At 34.4% G+C, this 23204-nt stretch overlaps 1 protein-coding gene across 1 annotated transcript; it reads left to right on the top strand.

Moving 5' to 3' along the window:
- Nucleotides 1-10906: 10906 nt before the first annotated feature.
- LOC115966965 (protein SHI RELATED SEQUENCE 1) lies at nt 10907-11780 on the top strand. Its single transcript, XM_031086087.1, has 2 exons — nt 10907-11168; nt 11419-11780. The coding sequence occupies exons 1-2, from the start codon at nt 10907-10909 to the stop codon at nt 11778-11780; spliced, it is 624 nt and encodes a 207-aa protein (XP_030941947.1).
- The last annotated feature ends 11424 nt before the right edge of the window (nt 11781-23204 follow it).

Here is a 23204-nt window from a genome sequence, read left to right as displayed (position 1 = left end):
AGAAAAAGAAAATAGTATACTCATTTTATCATGTATTTAGTCTTACTTATGATTAGCCATTATTCAAATTAATAATTTACATAATTAAATTCATTCATTCATCATTCCTTGTCTATAGTTTCAGCAATTGTTCAAAATATAATTTTTACATTCACGTTAGATGGTGAAGGACTAGAAAAATACCCGTTTGTAATTATTATGAATGAGAAAATACTTATCTATTTCATAACTTTACTTTAGATGATTAATAGGGAAGGATCATATTTGACCTACTTAATTATTTATTTATTTTTAAATGTAACTATAGTCTAAAGTGGTTCTTTATCAGTTTAAAGGGAAGGAAAAAATTAAGGAAATATAAGTAATGGTCTCATATTGGCTATGTCATTATTAAGACATGTGTAATGAGTATATTTAGCTAACACATATAAACTTATAAATAAGTCTATGCTTAAATTGTTGGGTATCAAGCCTAATAGCTCAGGAGCTTGTTCGTGAATAAATTTTTTTGCTTGGGCTCGACTCGTTTATTTACCGAGCCTAAAATTAAGGCTCAAGTTTGACTTATTTATAAACAAACAAATATGAACAAGTTTTTTATTGAGCCAAGCCCGAGTTATTCATGATCGGCTTGGTTCATTTACAGCCACACGGGCCGTAAGTGAGTCTCAACGTGTTTCAAAACACTACCAAAGCCCAAATAGCCTTTTCTTTTTTCTTTTTTCTTTTTTCTTTCTTTTCTTTGTTTGAGAGCGAGGCCTAAATGACCTTTTCACCATATCTTTAGATTTTAGACTCACTAGCCTCCATCTGTGTGCTTAGAGCGCACGTGTTGACAATTTGTTTGACGACACAGTGGTAAAATAGGGGATATTTGCAGATTAGCTGTGTAAGGGTCTACAATATAGTAAGTTAACATGCGTTTGAAAGGAATAAGGAAACTAGCATCTCGAGTTTTAGAAACTCGAGATCCATATTAAAACTCGAGTTTTAGAGACTTGCTTTGCGAGTCTTGTGCTGGATAAGTTGGACAGAAAATGCCACATAGATCTCGAGTTTTAAAGACTCGAGTTCTAAAAAGCAAAACTGAATATCTGAGACTCGATTTTGGTACTTCAACAACAACAGAATTGAAGAAAGAACCAATGATTTGACAACGAAGAAGAACAATCTGACAACGAAGAACAGCGATGAAGAACAGATCTAAATGGGCGATTGGATGATCTGGGTCTGATCTGCACGAAGAACTCAGAAGATCGTGAGGAAGAAGAAGTGAAACTCGAGTGAGGTTGCCGATGAGAGGAGACGAGAGTTTTCTGCCGCTGATGAGACGTGCTTGTCTCCGCCGATGGGTTTTCTGATGTCTACGCTTGTCTCCGATGATGGGTTTGTATGTTTGGTGTGAGAGTGTTCTAGAGTCTCCGCTGATGGGTTTGCTGATGGTGATGTTTGCGCTTGTCTCAGGTTGGGATTTGTATGTTTGGGTGCGAGAGTGTTCTGGTCTGGACGCTGTGGTGAAATATGATCACAAATCGAGTTTTAGAAACTCGATTTCAACGTGGCTCCACGTGAAAAATAATCAATGTTAGACGCTTATAGCTCAAAATCTCAAGTATTAGAAACTCGATTTCTGCCCAAAACTTGAGTTTTAGAAACTCGAGATGCTATTTTTTCACTTTGTTTTGAAATTGGGCAACTAACGAAATTCTTAGCAATCTAATGTTAAATAGAAAAAAAATTCGGTAAAATATGACCAAGACATTTCGTGTATATCTATGTTTATATTCATACTTCAAAGAAAAAAGAAATTTTCAAAAAAGATTAAAAAAAAAAAAATCTATTAGTAATGCATCTTTAGTTTTGAAAATATATACAATAACAACAATAAAGCTTTAATTAAAAAAAAAAAAAATTTTGGATCAGTCATAAATTCTCAGCAAATTAGTCATGGTGGGTTACATGTATTATTTTCTTTCATTTTATTTTACCTAAAGTCATACTTTCTATAATTTCTATATAAAATGAAAACTAAGTTTACTTATTTATATAAGATTAAGCTGAAGATCAAGTGAAGTCAATCGGTTATCTCAAAAAAAGAGTGGAAGTCGATTGGTGTCAACTTGTTTTCATTTCTTTTTTTTAAACAAACACAATGAGAGAGAGAGATTATAAATTACAACTCCTAACTTTAACGTGTTCTCAACTCAATATTTTAAGTTTCATTAATTTTTTTCATTTTAATTAAGAGGAGAGTTTATCTCTGTCAGTAGTTAAGTAGCTAGTTGTATTTAAAGTCAAGCTATTAGGGAATCAGGAAATGGGAAGTTACAGAAAGATGGTTATTAGTATCAATAGGTTACGCGGATCCTGATTCTAGTTTGAATCAGGATGGTTATTAGTATCAATAGGTTACAGAAAGATGGTTACTAGTTTGAATTTTGACCTAACAAGGCCATGTGATGTGTCTACAAAAAAGTAGGTTACGTGGATCCTGATTCTATCAATAGGTTTTGTACGCAGGGAGCAATTTATCTGCAACTTTTAAGCTCACTTATTGGATGATGTTCAGAAATTTTTTACTGCTGTATTGTTTTTGTAAAATTTACTTTTGTTTCTAAATCTTCCAACAGGGTTTCTGCAAGTTTGCTTTCACGCTATAACTCATCCACTGATGTATTGCTTTGGTTGGACTTGGAGGAAACACCTTCAACTTTTAATGCTGCTTTAGTAGCTGTTTTGTTTATCCTAATCAACTTTGATAAATAAAACTTTCTTACTTTATTAGTCAGGTCTTCAAGTCGAGTACAAACTCGAATCAAGTTCAAATCTTTAATTTTTCATGTAAAAAGGAAAAAAGTTGATATAGATTTTATCTAAACGAGCATTTAAAAATAATAATTTTCACATAAATATAATGCTATTTATAAGCTGAGTCAAGCCACATGTTTAGATTTTGTAATTTTATGAAACCCATTACAAGTAACAAGTGCAAAGCTCAAATTGTTTATTCTAGAGCCTTGAGTCGAGCCACATGCTTAAATTTTGTAGTTTTCATCAAACCCATAACAAGTAACAAGCAAGGCAAATTTGTTTATTCTAAAGGGCTATGATTGCAAGTTTGTTCATAAACAAAATAACATTCTTTAACTCAGCTTGTTTATAAAACAAAGCTTTAAAATCAAGCTCAAAACATAGACCCACAAGGAAAGCCAACCAAATTCACTATATTACAACCATTTTCAATCAAATTTAACAAAAATAAACTAGACTTTCACAAACATAAACTAACTCACAAACCACACATATACAAACTCAGGATACCCAATTAACTCTCTCACACAAAAATAGATAAATACTCAAATTATGCTTTGAAGAAACTTACTTCATGTTTTTCTAAAGCTCTTCACCTCTTTTTATGTGGGAGGACATTTGGGAAAAAATCACCAAAATTTTTGCAACAATAACTGTTAATAAGACTTTTAAATAAAACTTTTTGAGTAATGTTACAATCACAAACTATTTTATAATATTTTTATAAACTATTGATATGGTAAATTTTTATTAATTCTAATATGGGTTCATTACTAACATCACATTTATGTTTACCAATAATTATTTGAAAATTACTAAAGTCACATTAGCAGTTTGTAAAAATATTGTAAAATAGTTTATGTATGTATTGCTCAAACTTTTTTATGGATAAATTAAGAATACTTAATTTCTTGTTCAATAAGAAACTTTTATTCCATAGTCCATTCTATGGAAAAGACTTTTCTAGCACACCAAAAAAAAAAAAAAAAAAAATCATTTTTTTCCATAACAAGAAAATCTAACCAAGTCATGTTAAGGAAAATCTATTTTTGGCCCACCAAGAAAAAAACCTTATCTAACCAAATTAAGAAAAAGTTAAGATTTTTAACCTTTTATATTTCTGCAGTGCGTGCAAAAATTTTGGTCAATAAATGCATTTGTAAGAAATGTCGCATCTTTCAGTGGGAAAGATGGATTTTTTAGGCTCTTCAGATTTCAACCATAGATGATCAGTTGATCCGTCAACATACTAGCTAGCTGATCAGATGTACACTTGTACTATCAATTACCGATAATCACTAATTCTTGATTTCTTTTATCTTTTTTTGTTTTTGGTTTTTTTGCTTCAAGTTCAACCCCAGCAATTGATTTTTATTAAATTTATTTGTTTCAACACTAGCACTTGATTTTAATATTTGTATAATAAACCTTTATTATATTAAAAGAAGATTTTTCATGAATTCAGCAAAAGGTGGATTTCGATAAGTTAAGAAAGTGAATTTGGTTATGGATCGTGCTAATTTGCATGGGTTATATCACTAATGACTGAAAAATAGGCAATTTTTTTTACTTTTTAGTGCTGTACCTCTCTCAATTAATGTACGGCCTAGGCAAAAATGTGAAGGGCTCGAGGCATTTAGCTTGTAAGCAGACAGTTTCAATGAAAAAATGTAGTTTAAATATTATAATTGTGTTTTTGAGAGCAAATATGAACTCTGTTTAAGACATTCTTTCATACTTTTTTTTCTTTTTCTTTTTTCTAGAGAGAATAAATAAAGTTTAGCACATTCCTCAAAGAGAATAATTCACTAAATCTTTACAAATAATTCTCACATAATCTTTTGGATAATCATGAAACTAAACTTTTTGTTTTTTGTTTTATATATTATATATGTCCTAGTTTAGATAAATGATCAATTTTTTTAGTGGTGAGTACTGTCTAGTGTCTACTGAGAAGGCACAATATTAACCTTTGAATCTTCTATATATTTAGTGTTAATTAACCCTGCGTTTAGACCTTATCATTTATTTGTATAATTGGAATAAGATGCTTTAGTGTCTAGCTTGTGTTTTGCCAAAATATTAACCCCATTGCATGGCTTAAAAATTCTTTAAGCAAAAATAAAATAGTAATGTGTAACTTGGCTGCATTTGATATATATGAGGCTGCATGTTGCAACAAATTTGATTTCATTTTTTAGCCAAATTCAAAATCTAAGTAGTAATTTAAAAATCCTTTAAACGTATGTAAGGTGAGTAAAGAGACAAGTGGTTAATTACTAAGATAAATGCATATAAGTAGTGGAGCTATTTTTGAATCCTAATGTGTTTGGATTTTGGATGAGCTTATTTTCATAATTTTTTTTGGTTTATTGTGCAACACAGTACATTAAAAAAGGTGATGTTTAAAAATGTAGTGTTGTACATTCTATTTTTAGATGAAAATTAGTTCATTCAAATGAATGAAATTGAGCAAAGTTATATGAAGCTATATTCCTCAAAATTATCCCTTAATTTCCTTCTAACAATTAAATTGTCAATATAATCTTTATTTTCTTAATTAAAGATTTATATCTATCTCCTTCAGATTTACAACATTAACATTAAGAACACTAACTTGTGTTTAGGAGAAGAATTTTAAAATTTCTTAAAACATTAAAAAAAAGGATTTAATTGATGCAAATTCAACAATATCACTCTTATAAATTTAAGTTTTCATTGTCAATATCACTCTTATAAATTTAAGTTTTCATTGTTTAAATAAGTACCTATAAAAATTAAGAATTACAATGTTATTATTATTACAATGATGATAAAGATGGTGGTAAATAAGTGTAGTAGTGGTAGTGATGGTGGTAAACGTGCGGGGTAGTGACTATGGGGGATAATGGTCGCAACAATAGGTTGAAGTGGTGGCAGTAACTAATGATTGTGGTGGTTGTGAGGGATGGTGCTGCTGACATTAGTGCCAAAGGTGGTGGTGATGGCTTCATAATGGTGTTGGCCGGTGGTGGTGTTAACAATTCTACCATTTGGTGGATTTAATATTTCGAAATAATTTGTTAGTAGAATTTAAATTTCATAAGCTTTAGCTGCCAATATGTTTAGAATTAGAATTTGTATAATATTTAAGGTTTTAAACATATTTTAAATGTAATTTTAATTGTGACCATTATGGATATCAATTTTATTTTAAAGATTTTTTTATGCTAAAATTAATTCTATGTAGCTAGTGGGGGCGGGGGGCGGGTGGGGAGAGAAGCAATGAACTTAATTGTCATATTAGTAATTCTTTACTTTCTCCCTCTTGCATATTTATCATCAAATTGTGGACCTTCTTCTCTGCGTTTCACACCTGGAATTGTTGGAGTTTTAGCTTTTGTTTTACGCACATAGCTAATTAGTCATTGTTGGAGTTTTAGCTTTTGTTTTACACACATGGCTATTAAGTCTCATGCATTGTTATTATTATCGTAAGATACACATCGAATGGAATGAAAAAAAAAAAATCCTATTATGTTCATGAATCATACAATATATAGAGATGTGGATAGTATATAGATCGTACATACATATTACACAATACATATACATGATTGAGCCCAATAAACTAACATTAGACTTGGTTAAAATTTGTGTTTTGGCTTGAATACAATGAGTTATTGGACTTGTTTTTAACACAAAATTATTAAGTTACTAGATTGATTCCAATAAATTAATATGTTTCATGAGTTCTTTTTTTTCTTTTTTCTCTCCTACGTACAAAATTTGGACGACACACTTGACACTTTACTTTCACATTTACAACTTTTTATTTATAATATGAATAAGATATTAAATGACAACAAAACTATTTTTTGATTTGTTATTATTGTTATAAGTCAAAAAATTTAGAATACATATAAGAAATATAAAGAAAAAAGTTATTGAAATAAAAAAATAAGAAGAGATAGTAAATGTTGACAATGATAAATAAAATGTTAATGAATAAATAATTTTTGCAAGATGATGAAAATAATGATAACATTGACTTAGATTATGCTAATTAGGCAAGATGATAATTCTAATGAGAAATAAATTATTATTTTGGCATAAATATTATGTGTAGGTACTCAAGAATTCTTGGCTTTGGTTTTGGCTTTATGGCTTGATTGTCTTGCCTTGAATTTTTTTTTGTCCCACATTAGAAAGATGACTTCCCTCCTTCTACCTTATAAGGTACGAACCAATGTGGGACAAAAAACCAAACTAGTGGTACTCTTCCTCATTGGTTCATACCTCATAAGGTAGAAGGAGGGAAGTCATCTTTCCAATGTGGGACAAAAAAGAATTCAAGGCAAGGCAATCAAGCCAAAAAGCCAAAACCAAAGCCAAGAATTCTTGAGTACCTACATTATGTATTATCACTTTTAAGTTTGATTACTTTGAATATAGATGTTATACATATATTTTAATTTGATTTATATTTAGTTAGTTTTGTTAAACATTATTATATAAGTGATGATTAAATTAGTCATTAGTTGAACATGTTAGGGCCCTATTTGGTAGAGTAGTTTAAAAACATATTTTCAGTTTTTAAACAACATTACATATATTAAACAACATTACATATATTCCATACACTTTTTTATCCATGCGTATTTAAAAAAAATATAAACAACGTTACTAGAACAATATTACCAAACGGCCCCTAGAGCATTAGTAGCTGGGGATGCAAAAAAAAAAAAAAAACTCATTTTACAGTTTCAAACACTATTTTATCTATTTTACCAACTCATTTTACAACTCACCTTATATTATAGTTTTTATTTTTACATACAACCCAATAAAATAATATAAATTACATAATAAAATAATAAAAAATATTATATATGCAAGAAGAGAGAGAGAGTGTGTGAGAGATTAAAATATTATATTTTTGTTTACAATCCCATGAATAGTAAATTTGCATATATGCAATCTTATTGTGGTAAGGATGGAAATTTTTTTTATCCATTACTATCATGCTTTTGTGAGTAACAAACACACCTTTACCTTACGCTTTGTTTGTTTGGCTGAAAAACTTTTTGTGAATATAGTTTTCCACATTTTTCAGTGTTTAGTAGCACAAAAAAAAAAAATGATCAACGAAAAACTATTTTTAGTCAACGGAAAATCCTAATAAAAATAAGGCTTATTTTCTATAGGTCGTTTTTCAAATATTTTTTTTGAAAAACAATCTATCTTTCACGATAAGCTCTCTCACTTTTTCTCTCCTCACACCTTCACTGTCATTAATTCTGGTCTCTCCTCTTCCATAGATATCTCTCTCTCTCTCTCTCTCTCTCTCTCTCTCTCTCTCTCCTTTATAACATAGTTCTTTGATTATATTTTTTTCCCCTCACTGATTTGTCAATAGCTCCGACTTGCAAAGGAGAACATATTTGTAGTGGTAATTATTTCATTCCTCTCTACCAAAATCCCAATTCTTTGCTTTGAATTTCAAGCTTGATTTTCTTTTTTCTTTAAGAAATTTTCGGTTTGATGGATTCCAAGCAGAAGTTACTTTTTTTTCGCACATAAAAGTGCAAAAGAAAAATAATAATTAAAAAAATAAGAAGAAGAAAGAATGAATAAAGTAAAATATGAAAATTTTAAACATGGTGCCTATATGGCTCTAATTTGCTTTTACAGAGGACTATTTTTACGGTAAATTAATAATATTTTTATATAATGAATGATAATTGTTTAGGAAAATTGCATTTGTTGGCAGATACATTATGTAAATACATAATTTACATAGTTCTTTGATTATATTTTTTTCCCCTCACTGATTTGTCAATAGTTCCGACTTGCAAAGGAGAACATATTTGTAGTGGTAATTATTTCATTCCTCTCTACCAAAATCCCAATTCTTTGCTTTGAATTTCAAGCTTGATTTTCTTTTTTCTTTAAGAAATTTTCGGTTTGATGGATTCCAAGCAGAAGTTACTTTTTTTTCGCACATAAAAGTGCAAAAGAAAAAAAATAATTAAAAAAATAAGAAGAAGAAAGAATGAATAAAGTAAAATATGAAAATTTTAAACATGGTGCCTATATGGCTCTAATTTGCTTTTACAGAGGACTATTTTTACGGTAAATTAATAATATTTTTATATAATGAATGATAATTGTTTAGGAAAATTGCATTTGTTGGCAGATACATTATGTAAATACATAATTTAGAGTAATATTGAAGACTTGTGGTTGACCATAGTAAATAATTAGTGTACCAGCAAAAAGAGTAGACAATTTAAAATTATTGTTATTTGTATTTATTGAAGATGTATTTCCCTATCTATTATATATATATATATATATATGTACGTATGTATGTACGTATGTAAGTTATTGTCCATATATGAGTAAGATGAGTGATAAAGATCATGAAAATTTGACAACTAATTTTGATTGTATCTATTGTCAAAATTTTAGTATGAAAACCAAATTCATTCTTGGTTTTTTATTTTATTTTATATTGATTACATTAGTTGGTTTACATAATACACATGTTTTAAATAATACAATTAAAAAAAAATTATATACCAAACACTAGAAAACATTCTCCAGCTAATTTTCAAGGTCGTTACCAAACACCGAAAAATGAGATAGTTTTCTAGCAAATGCTCTTTGGAAAATTGATAATTTTCCTAAAACGTTAATGCTGAAACAAATAAAGCATTAAAGATATCTTATTTTATACACATTAACTATCCATTTTGGAAAAAATTTTATGAAAAATTGAAAAAGTTGTCAAAATAGATAATTACTTTTTTGTTTTTCCATAAAAAATTTTATAAAATGATTTATTAATGTATATTCTAAAAGCATACGTTATTAAATTTCATTTATTATTTACAAGAATCTTGGGGATCTTATTTAAGAGCATGAAATATGATGTTTCATACACTTGGTGAATAAATTAATGTTTTGACAAGGACAACAGACAACTAAAAACAGCATAGGTGTTTCTCAAAAAAAAAAAAACAGCATAGGTTTTTTAGTTATTGGTATGTATTTTTTTAATGAGCCAGGTACCACAATAGCTGCGGGTAAAGTTAGAATAATGGGTATAGAAAATACTTGGGAGAGAAACAGCGGTAGTAAACTAGTGATCATGTGGAAGAAGTGCCCCAATGCGGGTCTTCCGGTGGGAAGGACGAATCTGTGAAAGCTGTCAGCAGTCTGAGACTCTCACTGTCACAGGTTAGTGATGTCTATATCAGGGGATGTCCATTAATTGGTGGATACCACTGTGGCAATAGCAGTTAATTTTTACTTATCTTACTGTTTTAGACTTTAAGATGATTGACATCCACAACACCCAAGAACCAGTTGGTTCCTTTTTTTTCTTTTTTAAAATTATTTTTTATTAAATATTTTTATTTTTATTTTTGTAGAGGTAAATATAGAAGTGAATAAGTGACTGTGACTATGAGTCTATGACCCCAAATAGAAAGTTGGTGGGAAACTCTGATACATAGGCATAGGTACAATTTTCCTACACCCCAACGAACACACAGACACGCCCCACAATCAATTGGACTGATATAATTATCAATGTGATATTAATAACCTTTTCTTTTTGTTAGTTTTTTATTTGTTGTTGTTGTTGATACTGTTCTTCTTCTTTTTTATATGGTTTTTGATGCTTTGTAAGACCATGGACTGTGGGAGGTTTATTTTACTTACACATTACCAAAATTTGATGTTGATGATGATGATGATTATGTTGGTTTTTTGGCGGCGTTGCAATGGTGTAGTTCTACTTTTAACTCTTGAATGCTTTTGAACAAGGAATTCCTACTTGTTTACCACTTACAAGTGTCTTCAAAAGCTGGCGCACAATTAGCTCACTAGGAGGTAAAATGACCCACAAATCCAAAACTCAAGAATAACACACCAGCACCAGCACCACCAAGAACAACCCCATCCATTAACAAGAGCACCCAACTAAAGAAGACCCTTTTAGTTTTAGAGCTGCCTCACTTTTACAAAAGCAAGAATCAGAAAGAGAGTACCAAAAAAAGATTGAAAGAGAATGTGAAGGGTGACCTCAGTAGTGGGAACAAGGAGGATGAGGCAGCAAGGAGGACTAATGGGGGCTTCAAGATGCCAAGACTGTGGGAACCAAGCTAAGAAAGAGTGTGTGTACATGAGGTGCAGGACTTGCTGTAAGAACAAAGGTTTTCAGTGTGAAACTCACGTCAAGAGCACTTGGATCCCTTTGTATAGGAGGCGCCAGAGGCAGCAACATCAACAGCAACAGCTTGCAGCTGTTCTTCCACAGGAACTTCAGGGACATAGCCCTAAGAGGCACAGACAAATCCACTCTTCAGGTACTGTTTCTCACACATCAATAAGATCACAAAGATTTATATGTGTGAGAAAGAGAAAGCAACCAGCCAAAAAAAAGAAAAAAAAATCTTTTTCTAGTAATGAATGTGATCTTTTAGGTAACCCTAAAGAGACTCTTTTTCTCTACTCTACTGTTAGAATCTGATCCTTAAGAAACACAATCTGGTTTTTGTAATTTTGCTCTTATATATACACTTAATATTATTGGTGGGTTTTTATTTATTTATTTAGGTTCAGAAGAGGCAAAATTTCCAGCTGAAGTGCAGTCAATGGCAACATTTCGTTGCATTCGTGTGAGCTCAATGGATGATGAAGATGATGAATATGCATTTCAAACTGCTGTGACCATTGGAGGCCATGTATTTAGGGGTGTTCTCTATGATCAAGGCCTTGAAAGTCGTCACACTAGTACTGTAGGTGAAAGCTCCTCCAGCCGTGCACATCAGCAACCTAACAATCTTCTCAATGCTGCTACACTTGCAACTATCACTCCCAATTCAGCTTCCACAGAACAATTTCTTCCTCCTTCATATCCTTTTTCACTTAATGCTTTCATGCCTGGTATGCAATTTCTTCCACGCCCGAGAACTTAAAGAGGAACTCAAAGGTTGAAATGCAGAGAGTTCATTTCACGGTTAATATTTTGTTTCTAACAATTTAATGATTAGAAATTTGAGAAGGAAATGAATTAATAGAGGGGTATGAGCTTTGAAATACTCATTCAACCTCTTTGCCTTCCTATATATATCTATTTATCTCAACAAGTTTGCATATTTGTTCTTGTTCTAGTATATAGCCAGTGCTTAAATATATATGGAACTAAAAATAATTAGAAAGGAAAGTAAAGGACCTTATTCTTGTTTTATATATTCGAATTCCAATGCCTGATTTATTTTTTTTGCTTCTCATTTGATATTTTAATTCTAGCCTGATCCAGATAGGTTATGCAGTTTGTCTTATTGTTCATTTCTTTATTGCATTGCCTTCTGAGTTTAGGTAAATTCTAGTTGTTGTTTATGAATTTTGAAGCTACCTTTTCCCATTTATCCGTTCTTTGCCGGCTTGAATCAATGCTAAGACAAAACTACAAAGATTTGAAGGTTATTTATTTATAATATTCCACCCATGCATATGCATCAAGCCCAAAATGTTCCATAAAACACACACACAAAAACACTCAGAGGGAACATGATGCATGGAGGTGAGCAGGTGTAGCTTAGCATCTACTTTTGTTTATTTCAGTCGTCAAGATAAAATGCAGAAAAAATTGAGAGGGTTTTACCTAATTTGAACCATTTCACCTGAAATGGAAATAATTCATTTCATGATTTTATTTAAAATATTTTTTAAATTTACTAATATACAGAATGATATTTTGTGTTAGGTGCATTTTAAGATTTGTAATATTTAATTTAAACCACGAAATAAACCAATTTCAAATGAATAGGAACCTTTTCCAATCAATTTTTATAGGAAATATATATATATATATATATATTTTTAAGATGAAGATGGAATTTTTTTTCATGATGCATTATTATGTTTTCTTGCTTCTGGCTTGAGATGAGTTTGTTTTCCATGAATGCGTAAGAACACGTAGATAGACCATCTTCTCCCATTTCATTTTCTTGTAATACATGGTACTTGATTGAACATTATAGTTTTTATTTTATTCTAAGTTTAAGAAGTTGTGGAGAATAACTCTATGTATTTATAAAGCAGAAGCTAGCCCCTCTAGGTGAATATTTTAAGTATTACAAACAGGACTAGGTGCGCATCTTATGGATTTCGATGATGATAGCTTTTAATAAGAAAGCAATATAGAAACCCCTTGCTTAATCTTTTATGCTAAAGATACATAGACGCTAGGTTGGGAAAAGATTGATACCCACAATGACACTACCACTGAATATATCCTTTGTACTTGAAAGATAGAGGCAGGTACAAAAGCCATTGTGCAGTGGTTCTATACTTATATCCAGCATTGATGCATCTAAGTCGACCTCCCTAAGAAATTCATATACAATGGAATCTTACTCACTGTGAGCTTCCAAGTGATCACTTGCCTGCCAATTATGGTCGGGTAAAATCATTGATTTGAAAGTTGGAGAAAAGATTTCCAGAGGAATAATATTATAGATGGAGAAAAAGGAAATATGAGGTGGGGCAATCAATTTGTCTTTTTAACATGTGGGTAGTGATGTTTTTGGTTAAAATATATTAACAAACCTTGTCCAGAAAGCATAGCTTGCACTGAAATGCTGCATACATTGTACAATGACCAAAGGGAAGAGAAAGATGGGGCTTCTTTATGAATACCAATAAAAAGCAAGAAAGAAAAGAAAGATTTACACTTTTTAGTAGGGTTTTGATTTGATTTCTATGTTTATTATATTGGCATTGAAATCTTGAGGTTAGTATTAAAAAAAAATGCGATTGTTGTCTCTTTCATTAATTAGTTTTCCATCAATGCTTTAAACTCACTACCAAGTCATCCATGAATTTCATTAGGATAAACATAGAAGAGTTAATTTAATTTCTGCATATAGTTCTATGTTGGATATTGAGCACCAACTGTGAAAATCTATGTTCCAAAGAGGATGTTTTGGCACTTCAACTAAGGCAAGGGTTTGACCTTGAATTTCATAATTAGAATAAACATAGAAAGACTTGTTTAATTTTTATTTTTATTTCCTGTATGTAGTTCTTTAAATTATATAGTAAATATATCATTGAAAAGGATTCTTTGGCACTTGGCACTTCAACTAAAATAGTGATTAAATATTTAAGAAAAGACATATAAATAAATGAATGATTACTTCTTCTGAAATTGACAAACTTTTACATAACCACTGGCTAGCTATTGAGATTGTAACTTTTAAGGATTTGATAGATCGCAATGGGCTGCAGTGTATTGGTACTTTAATGAAATCAATTATAAGAGAAAATATGCATAACTAAAGAATGTTTAAGCATAGCAAGAAAGGGGTATACCTTTGATATGAGATTTTACTTTGTGATTGCTTGTATAAAATAATGATTTTTTTCCTTCTTGTTGCATATATCCATGAATTGACATTTATGTATTCTATTGTTATTTATTTATTTATTATTATTATCAAAATTTAATTTTGAGATAACCACAATTCATCATTTATGACATAGCATCGACATCCAATAATAATTTTTGAATTGATGGGATGTGGTAAAAGGTTTTTGGCAAAACCCAAAGAAGCGTGAACCTTTCATTTTTCACCAAATCTTTCACCAACTTCTGAAGCGAATGATTATGATTGATTGGTTTCATGACTAATTTGGTTTGCAATGTTATTTTAATTTCATGCTTACTCTTCCAATAGATGAAGTTTGCAAATTTGCGTCGAATGTGGTGCTCCCAAAAAGTACGTTACAAAGGTTTCAAACCCTAGCCAAAAAGGAATAAAGAGAGTTGTATTGCCGATTAACTCATTTTAGTGTATGTCCATTTCTTAGTAATTTGAAAATTGCTGGTTTTCCAGCTCACTAGAGGTTTGGCTACAAACTAGTATCAACTTATGTTTGCATAGTTTTTCATGTTAAGGTCGCATAGAATATAAACCAAAAATCAGAGGGAATAAGAGTCTATAAATATTGCAAATTCTTATTAACGCCCAAGTCCAATTGGTCAATGATCATGCTTCTCATTATATAAGAAGAAATTGTTTTGTCTCTTAAAACTAAGATTGTGCTACTTGCCCAAAAATCAGAGGGAATAAAAGTATATAAATGCAAATTCTTATTAATGCCCTAGTCCAATTGATCAATGATCAATCAGAGGGAATAAAAGTATATAAATGCAAATTCTTATTAATGCCCTAGTCCAATTGATCAATGATCATGCTTCTCCTTTTATGGGAAATTGTTTTGTCTCTTAAAACTAAAACTGTGTTACCTGCCCAAAAATCAGAGGGAATAAAAGTATATAAATGCAAATTCTTATTAATGCCCTAGTCCAATTGATCAATGATCATGCTTCTCATTTTATGGGAAGCAATTATTTTGTCTCTTAAATCTATGATTGTGCCACTTGCATCCTTTATGGGGAGAGTATTTATGTTTACCAGGAATTAATATATGTGCTTCCTGGTATACCTTTTTCTTATAATCAGTTCCAAGTTAGGACCAAAAAATAAAAAAAAATTAAGTGTTAAATTGACGACCAGACATAAAATTTATTATGGTATTATTAATAAATTATGAGGAAGTCATTACAGTAAAAGAGAAGTGGTCATGGCAAACAAAAGGCTCTTTGAAAAGCCATGCCTAGTTTCTTCATTTGATATACTTGCACTACCTAGAGAAGTCAGAACTATTCTATTCTTCCATACAAATTGAATCATGAATATGGGCGACTTTTAAATCCAAGTCTCCCTATATATGTATATGTTGCTGAAATGTATTTGGAAACACTCAAAAATAGTGTATAATGGAGCCAAAGTAATTTGGAAGCTAGTGAAAATTTATGTCCCTACAATGATTAAGTGCTTGAAAAGTGATGAAAGGGATGTGTTGCGAATGGGAAAGATGTAGGGGCCAACCTTATAGCTCTTTGTAATATCTACAAGTGGCCTTGGTGAATAGGGTTTGAATCTTGTAATTTAATGCAAACAGAAATTGTGGAAGACATAAAACGTATTGTCATGTAATGCCCATTGTCGCACAGATTGCTTACTTGAGAGCAATATTTCAAACAAATGATTTTACTTTTTACATTTTTCTTTGACGAATGCAAAATGACCATACGGATTTCTGACTTGTGATGATGCTTGGTTAAGTAAAGGGTGAAGATCATATACTGATAGAAACTGTTGAGCACTTTGTTCTATACCATGATCATTGATTCAGATCAGAGAATAAGTTGGTGAAACCAAACCCACTATTTGGCTCACAGTGAGTTTACTGCGACGGTTTGGCTCACAGTGAGTTTACTGCGACGGTTTTGGTGATGCACAGTTCACTCAACTGTGCGTCGTCTATAATTCTAATTAATCCTCATTTAAAAGAGTTGGGAGGGGGGTAACAACTATATAATACTACATGGAATTGGCTAATAAACTATGGCACACTCGAATGGTTTTATGCTTTCTAAATTGAATATGCTATGGTTCAACCTACTTGAGGGAGCACCTATACTTTCCCATCCTTGTCTAGGCTCCTTTAAGTATTGGTTTCTCAAAGAGTAGAAAGGTATATCTATGGTCATAATCACTTTATATGATGGTACTTAGGAATTTTATTTAACAAGGACAAAAATGAATGGCAGTGAATGGAAGAATAACAGAGAAATGTAACATTATTAATTAATAGTTTATGTTGCATATTTGTTAAATATATTGTAAGTTGGAATATTTAGAAAGTGGATCAAACAAGAGTCCAATTGTGAAAGTGAGGAAAGGAAAGTATGCATTAGTTCACTTGAGCAAGTGTTAAAGTGAAGCTCTTTGTTTGAAATTCTAATGAGTCCAATTGTGACAGTGAGGAAAGGCAATTCTGCATTAGTTACTTGAGCAAGTGTTAAGCGAATCTCTTTGTTTGAAATTCTAATATATGAATTGTCTCAAGGGAGGTTCAAGCAAGATTGACATATGTTTTACTAACCAATTTAACATGATTTCATGTGCCTACTAGCTAAAATTGTTTTACTGCATGGAATTGGCTAATAAACTATGGTACTAGAAAAGTTTTATGCTTTCTAAATTGAGTATGTGTGGGTAGCGTAGGGGACCTGACGTAGGACAACCACACTAACAATAGAACAATAGATAAACCCTAGGAGTCAGCACCTAAGGGCTGCTTGGAGTCAGCACCAAGCAAACTGGAGTCGGCACCAGTGAAAGAAAACACACGTTTATTTTTTAATAATTCTCAAAAACTGTCTTACAATAATCTGAAAAATTGTTTAAATAGCCAACAATAAAAACCCTAAAGAAACCCTAATCATTAAATGTTCGGGCTTGCTTAATTTCAAGCCCAATAACTAGCATGCTCCATCCATAAGGCCACAGGTTGGGCCGTCTTCTTTTTGCTCTTCCTCCTATACGTGTGTGTAATTGGGGGCTTGTACCTCGTGTCCGCACCAACTCCCCCCGGGTGAGAAGAACTCGACCCCGTCGAGTGGAAATCTGAAGAGCTCTGATAGTACTCCAGCAAATCAGGATCCAGTCGCAATAGCTCATCTCGAGTAATCCATGTGCAATCAGAATCTGGTCGCCCTCGCCACCGAACTAAGAAACGGTGAACTCCTCCATCCTTGGTAGAAACAATCTGCTCATCTAAAATAGCATCAATAGATTCTTTATGTGCATAGGGCAAATTTAAGGGTAAAGGAGTGGGAATAGGGGCATCAATAGGATTAGGCAAAGACTCATCAAAAGGGGTATCAGGAATAGTTGTGGGGCTTTTATAAGCAACTAGATCCTCAATATTAAAGGAGGAGCTAATACCATAATCATGAGGGAGGTCAATGACATATGCATTTGGGCCCATCCGTTTCAATACCTTGAATGGTCCGGCACTACGAGCCTGCAATTTCTTAACGGTCCCAGAGGGAAACCGTTCAGGTCGAATCCGAATCATGACATAATCCCCTACCTGAAACTCTGCATGGCGCCGATGAGTGTCAGCATGAATTTTATATTGAGAATTACTTGCCTGAATTTTTTTGCGAATCTCATTATGCAAATCATGAATATGTCGTGCAAATGCCTCAGCAGACTCAGAAATCCTAACATGTGGGGACATGGGCAAAAGATCTAAAGGCTTCCTAGGTGTATATCCATGCACAACCTCAAAAGGACTAGCACCTATAGACCTATTGACAGAGCTATTATATGCAAGTTGGGCTACCGGAAGAATAGAATCCCAATTTCGATTGGCATCACCCACTAGACACCGAAGGAGGTTGCCTAGACTACGATTAACCACCTCAGTTTGGCCATCAGTTTGAGGATGAAAGGCCGTGGAAAATTTCAATTTGGTGCCCACTAAATGCCACAAGGTCTTCCAAAAATAACTCATGAAGCGAACATCCCTATCAGACACTATGGTTTTGGGAAGACCATAAAGTTTGACAATCTCATCAAAGTAGAGTTTTGCAATCTTAGAAGCATCAGAGGTCTTAGAACATGGTAGGAAATGAGCCATCTTGGAGAAGCGATCAACAACTACTAGAATGGAATCATGCTTCCTAAAGGTGCGGGGCAAACCTAACACAAAGTCCATACTCACATCCTGCCATGGGCGATCTGGCACAGGTAGAGGTGTGTACAGGCCAGTGTTTTGTTTGCGATGTTTGGCTAGTTGACATGTACGACACTGACCAACTATCTTGGCAACGCCCCTCTTAAGACTAGGCCAATAGAATTGACGTTCCACTTCCTCAATTGTCTTGTCTCGGCCAAAATGACCTGCCAGGCCTCCCGCATGTATCTCCCAAACTAGGAAATCTCTCACTGAAGATCGAGGGATACATAACTTGTTGGCCTTGAACAAGTACCCATTTTGAAGGGTATAATCATCCAGGATTGGTCGTGGGGCATTACTTAGGCTGGTGTAGAGGTCCCCAAAATCTGGGCATGACTCATAATCATCCTTGAGTCGTTCAAACCCAGTAACCTTAACACTCATGATGGATAGCAAAGACACCCTTCGACTTAGTGCATCAGCAGCCTTATTCTCAATTCCCGCCTTATGCTTCACTACAAAGTGGTAGCGCTGCAAAAATTCAACCCAACTACCGTGCCTAAAATTCAGCTTCTTTTGGGAATGGAGATAGCGCAAAGCTTCATGATCAGAGTAGATAACAAATTCTTGAGACAACAGGTAATAGCGCCAATGCCAAAGAGCTCGAATAATGGCATAAAACTCTTTGTCATATGTGGAGTACTTTTGCTTAGCGTCATTCAACTTTTCACTGAAATAAGCAATTGGGTGACGCTCTTGACTAAGTACTCCCCCTATACCAATACCTGAGGCATCACATTCCACCTCAAAAGGCTTGGTAAAATCAGGGAGACGCATGACAGGTGCCTCAGTCATCTTTTGCTTTACCTCATTGAAAGCTTTAGCAGCAGCTTTAGTCCAAACAAACTCCCCTTGTTTCATGCAGTCAGTGATGGGGGACATAAGGGTACTAAACCCCTTGATGAATCGGCGATAAAAGGAAGCGAGCCCATGAAAGCTTCGAATTTCATGGATATTTTTGGGCTCGTGCCACTCCACAATCGCTTGAATCTTTTGGGGGTCGGCAGAAACTCCCTCAGAGGACACTATGAAACCTAAGAAGACGACTCTATTAGTGAAGAAAGAACACTTCTTGAGGTTGCCATATAGACTCTCCTTCCTAAGGGTAGTACAAACTTGAGTTAGGTGGTCTAAGTGTTGCTCCCTAGACTTACTATAGATGAGGATGTCATCAAAGTACACAACCAAGAATTTCCCCATAAAAGGCTTGAGCACTTGAGTCATCACTCTCATAAAGGTACTAGGAGCATTGGACAACCCAAAAGGCATCACCATCCACTCATATAAACCATCCTTCGTCTTGAAGGCGGTTTTCCACTCATCACCCGAACGAACCCTAATTTGATGATAGCCGCTCTTTAAGTCTATCTTAGAGAAGATCATTGCTCCAGCCATCATATCTAACATGTCATCCAACCGGGGGATAGGAAATCGATATTTCACAGTGATCTTGTTGATGGCACGACTATCAACACACATCCGCCAAGTTCCATCTTTTTTTGGAGTTAAGAGTGCAGGGACCGCACAAGGACTCATGCTTTCTCGTACAAAACCCTTCCTAAGTAGTTCTTCTACTTGCCTTTGTAACTCGGCATGCTCTGCAGGGCTCATCCTATAATGAGGCAAGTTAGGTAGGGCCGCTCCGGGCACAAAGTCTATGGCGTGTTGTATGTCACGCATGGGTGGCAAATGATCGGGGAGTTCCTCAGGGAAAACGTCCTTAAATTCCTGGAGCACTAACCTCACTTCTTCAGGTTGCTCCTCACTGGTCTCTCCACGTAATTCCCTGGCAACTAAGACAAACACAATGGACTCTTGAATTGCTACTCTTTCAAATGCCCTTGGACTTATGATGTTCAGGCCTTTCGCCTTTGGTGCTTCTGTCTTCTTGCTCATGCCAATTGGCTTGGGTTTCAAAGGAGTGAGCACAATCTTCTTACCTTCAAACATAAATGAGCAAGAATTGGATCGCCCATGAAGGGTGACATCCAGATCATACAGCCAAGGTCTACCTAAGATAATATGCCCTACATCCATGGGAATTACGTCACACCATATCTCAGCCTTGTAGGTAAGGAATTGAAGTGGGACAACACATCTTTCTTTTATGGCTATGGAGGAAGTATCCACCCAAGAAACTTTATATGGGTTAGGGTGTGGGGTCAATTTCAAGCCTAGGCGGGAAACAACGTTAGAAGACACTGCGTTAATGCAACTTCCACTATCTATGATAACCTTGCAAGTTTTGTCTCCACACTTGGTGTAAGTTTGAAAGATGACACTTCTTAGCCAATCATCAGCGTCTCTTTGCTCTGTCAAGGCACACCTTACCACATTCACTCTAGGGATACCAAAGTTCTTGGAGTCATCAACTTGGGGAGAAATGGCTCTAATGCATGCGAGATAGCTAGGATCATCTTCCCATTCTGCTTCAACATCATGGGTTTCTTCAACATTGGGATCATACACTAGCTCCTCAACATCTTCTACCTTTTCATCACCCTCTTGAACAACAAGGGTCCTAGAGGGACATCTAGCAGCGATGTGTCCAACCCCATTGCATTTGAAGCATTGGAGGCGAGATCCTAATCTTGAAGGCTCATTGACCACACCTTTTCCCTTGTCCTCTTTTTCTATTGGGGTGCTATTGGGGTTGACCTTAGGGGGTAAGGCGAGTCTAGGTTTGCTACCAAAAGGTTGAGGGTTGGCGGGAACACTTCGGGGCTCAGAACGTCGCCAAAAGATAGATTTGGATGCTAATTCACAATTCCTAGCGAGCTCATATGCTTCTCTTAAGGTAGTGACTCCACGGGTGATAATCTCGCCTAGTAGATTAGCATTTAAACCTTTCTTAAACCTATTGAGTGTGACAACCTCTTCCTCGACTATTCGAATTCGCCTCTTGAACTCCTTGAACTTTTCTATATACTCGGTCACAGGAGTAGTGCCTTGCCTTAGGCGATCCCATTCCTCAAGGAGGGAGCTCCTATAAGTTGAAGGAAGATAATTCCTTGAGAGTGCACCCTTCATCTCAAGCCAATCAGTAATGGGGGGCTCATGTCGTCGCCTAATGCTATCCTCAAGGTCCTCCCAGAAAAGGTCGGCTCTTCCAACTAACTTCATCCTAGCATACCTCACTTTCTTATTCTCAGCCCAATGGTAGTAGTCAAAGAATTTATCCATCTGACGTAACCAATCAGTGAAAACCCATGGGTCCAAGCAGCCGTCAAAGGTGGGTGCTTCTATCTTTTCCTTGAACATTCTATCATCATAATCCCTAGGGTCATTGTGATTATAGTGATCATGTTCCAAGTTTGGAACCCTATGAAAGTAACCGTGGTGATTTTGCCTAAGCAGGTTATCTCCTTCATGGTTAACGGTCTCTCTTTGAGATGCTTCAATTTGATCAACCCTATCAATTAAATTACGGACACTTTTTGCTAGGTCATCTATGGTTTGCTCTAAGGAGGGCCTAGACTCAGAAGTGGATTGATGTTCAGAGTTTGACATGATGCGACCGCTACGTAGATGCATGCACACTATATTTATGAATGCAATTGAGATTCACAAAAGTTCAAGTAACCAATTCTCAATTTAAAATTAGGGTCAGGCAAGAGTGCATGTGAAGAAATTGCAGTCAAGTAGTGACAGAGTTCACAATATTGAGAGATAGCCCAAATAAAAGTCAATTTTCAATAAGCTCCACAATTAATAATGAGGATCAAATATTTCAAAGTTTTTTTTTTTTTTTTAGAATGGGTACAAAGCACAAATAATAAAATAGCTAATTTGGGCACAAAATGGGTAGGCCAATAATATATGGTGGGATATGCACATAAAAAATATAAAGATAATATTTCAATGAGACAAAATTGAACCCACCAAAAGAGAGTAAGAGTTGTACCTAGTCAGTGGCCAATCTCTTTGCACTGGATAGTCAAGTAAATGGATCTGACTTGGATAAGTGAACCTGTGGAGAACAAGTTAAGGCCCAATACATGTAATGGGCTCACAGCAACAATACTGACCTTTTTTCTTTTTTTTTTTTCTTTTTTTTTTTTTTTAATGAAATATAACAAAATACAGTTCACGGACTTAAAACTTAAGAGGCTACAGACTGAAAGAAACTAAAGAAACAAACAACGAACTCAGGACTAAAAGAAAAGGAAAAAAAAATTTCTCTGCGATGAGAGTCTTCTGCCGGTGTAGGAGACTGATGGCGGCGTGAAGGAAACGCAGACAGCGGCGGGTGGCTGCTTTTCTCAGGTTTCAGCAGCGGTAGTGGCTCGTCAATCTCAGCAGCGGCAGTTGCGCTTCGATCTCAGCAGCGGTGGGTCGACAATGGGTTTTGGCGGCTGGGTCTTGCGGCGGTGAGGGTTAATTTCTGGGTACCGGCGGCTGGTGGTTGATGGGCTTACGTAATGGGTTTTGGCGGCTGGGTCTTGCGGCGGTGAGGGTTAATTTCTGGGTACCGGCGGCTGGTGGTTGATGGGCTTACGTGGGTCACCTTCTTCTTCTTTTGATGGTTTTGCTTTCTATTGGTTGTCTACGGTTGTGTTGTATGGACCGGAAGTTTGCTCTGATACCAAAACTGACGTAGGACAACCACACTAACAATAGAACAATAGATAAACCCTAGGAGTCAGCACCTAAGGGCTGCTTGGAGTCAGCACCAAGCAAACTGGAGTCGGCACCAGTGAAAGAAAACACACGTTTATTTTTTAATAATTCTCAAA

The sequence above is a fragment of the Quercus lobata genome, chromosome 11 (assembly GCF_001633185.2).
Source record: "Quercus lobata isolate SW786 chromosome 11, ValleyOak3.0 Primary Assembly, whole genome shotgun sequence".
Classification (NCBI taxonomy): Eukaryota; Viridiplantae; Streptophyta; class Magnoliopsida; order Fagales; family Fagaceae; genus Quercus; species Quercus lobata.
The sequence above is the reverse complement of the archived record's forward strand: the minus strand, read 5'-3'. Positions and strand labels throughout refer to the sequence as shown.

Bases quoted from the DNA above. Each gene is read 5' to 3' on its own strand.
- LOC115966965 (XM_031086087.1), top strand. From the start codon at position 10,907: ATGAGGCAGCAAGGAGGACTAATGGGGGCTTCAAGATGCCAAGACTGT. The intron at 11,169-11,418 runs GTACTGTTTCTC...TTATTTATTTAG, and splicing joins CAGACAAATCCACTCTTCAG to GTTCAGAAGAGGCAAAATTT.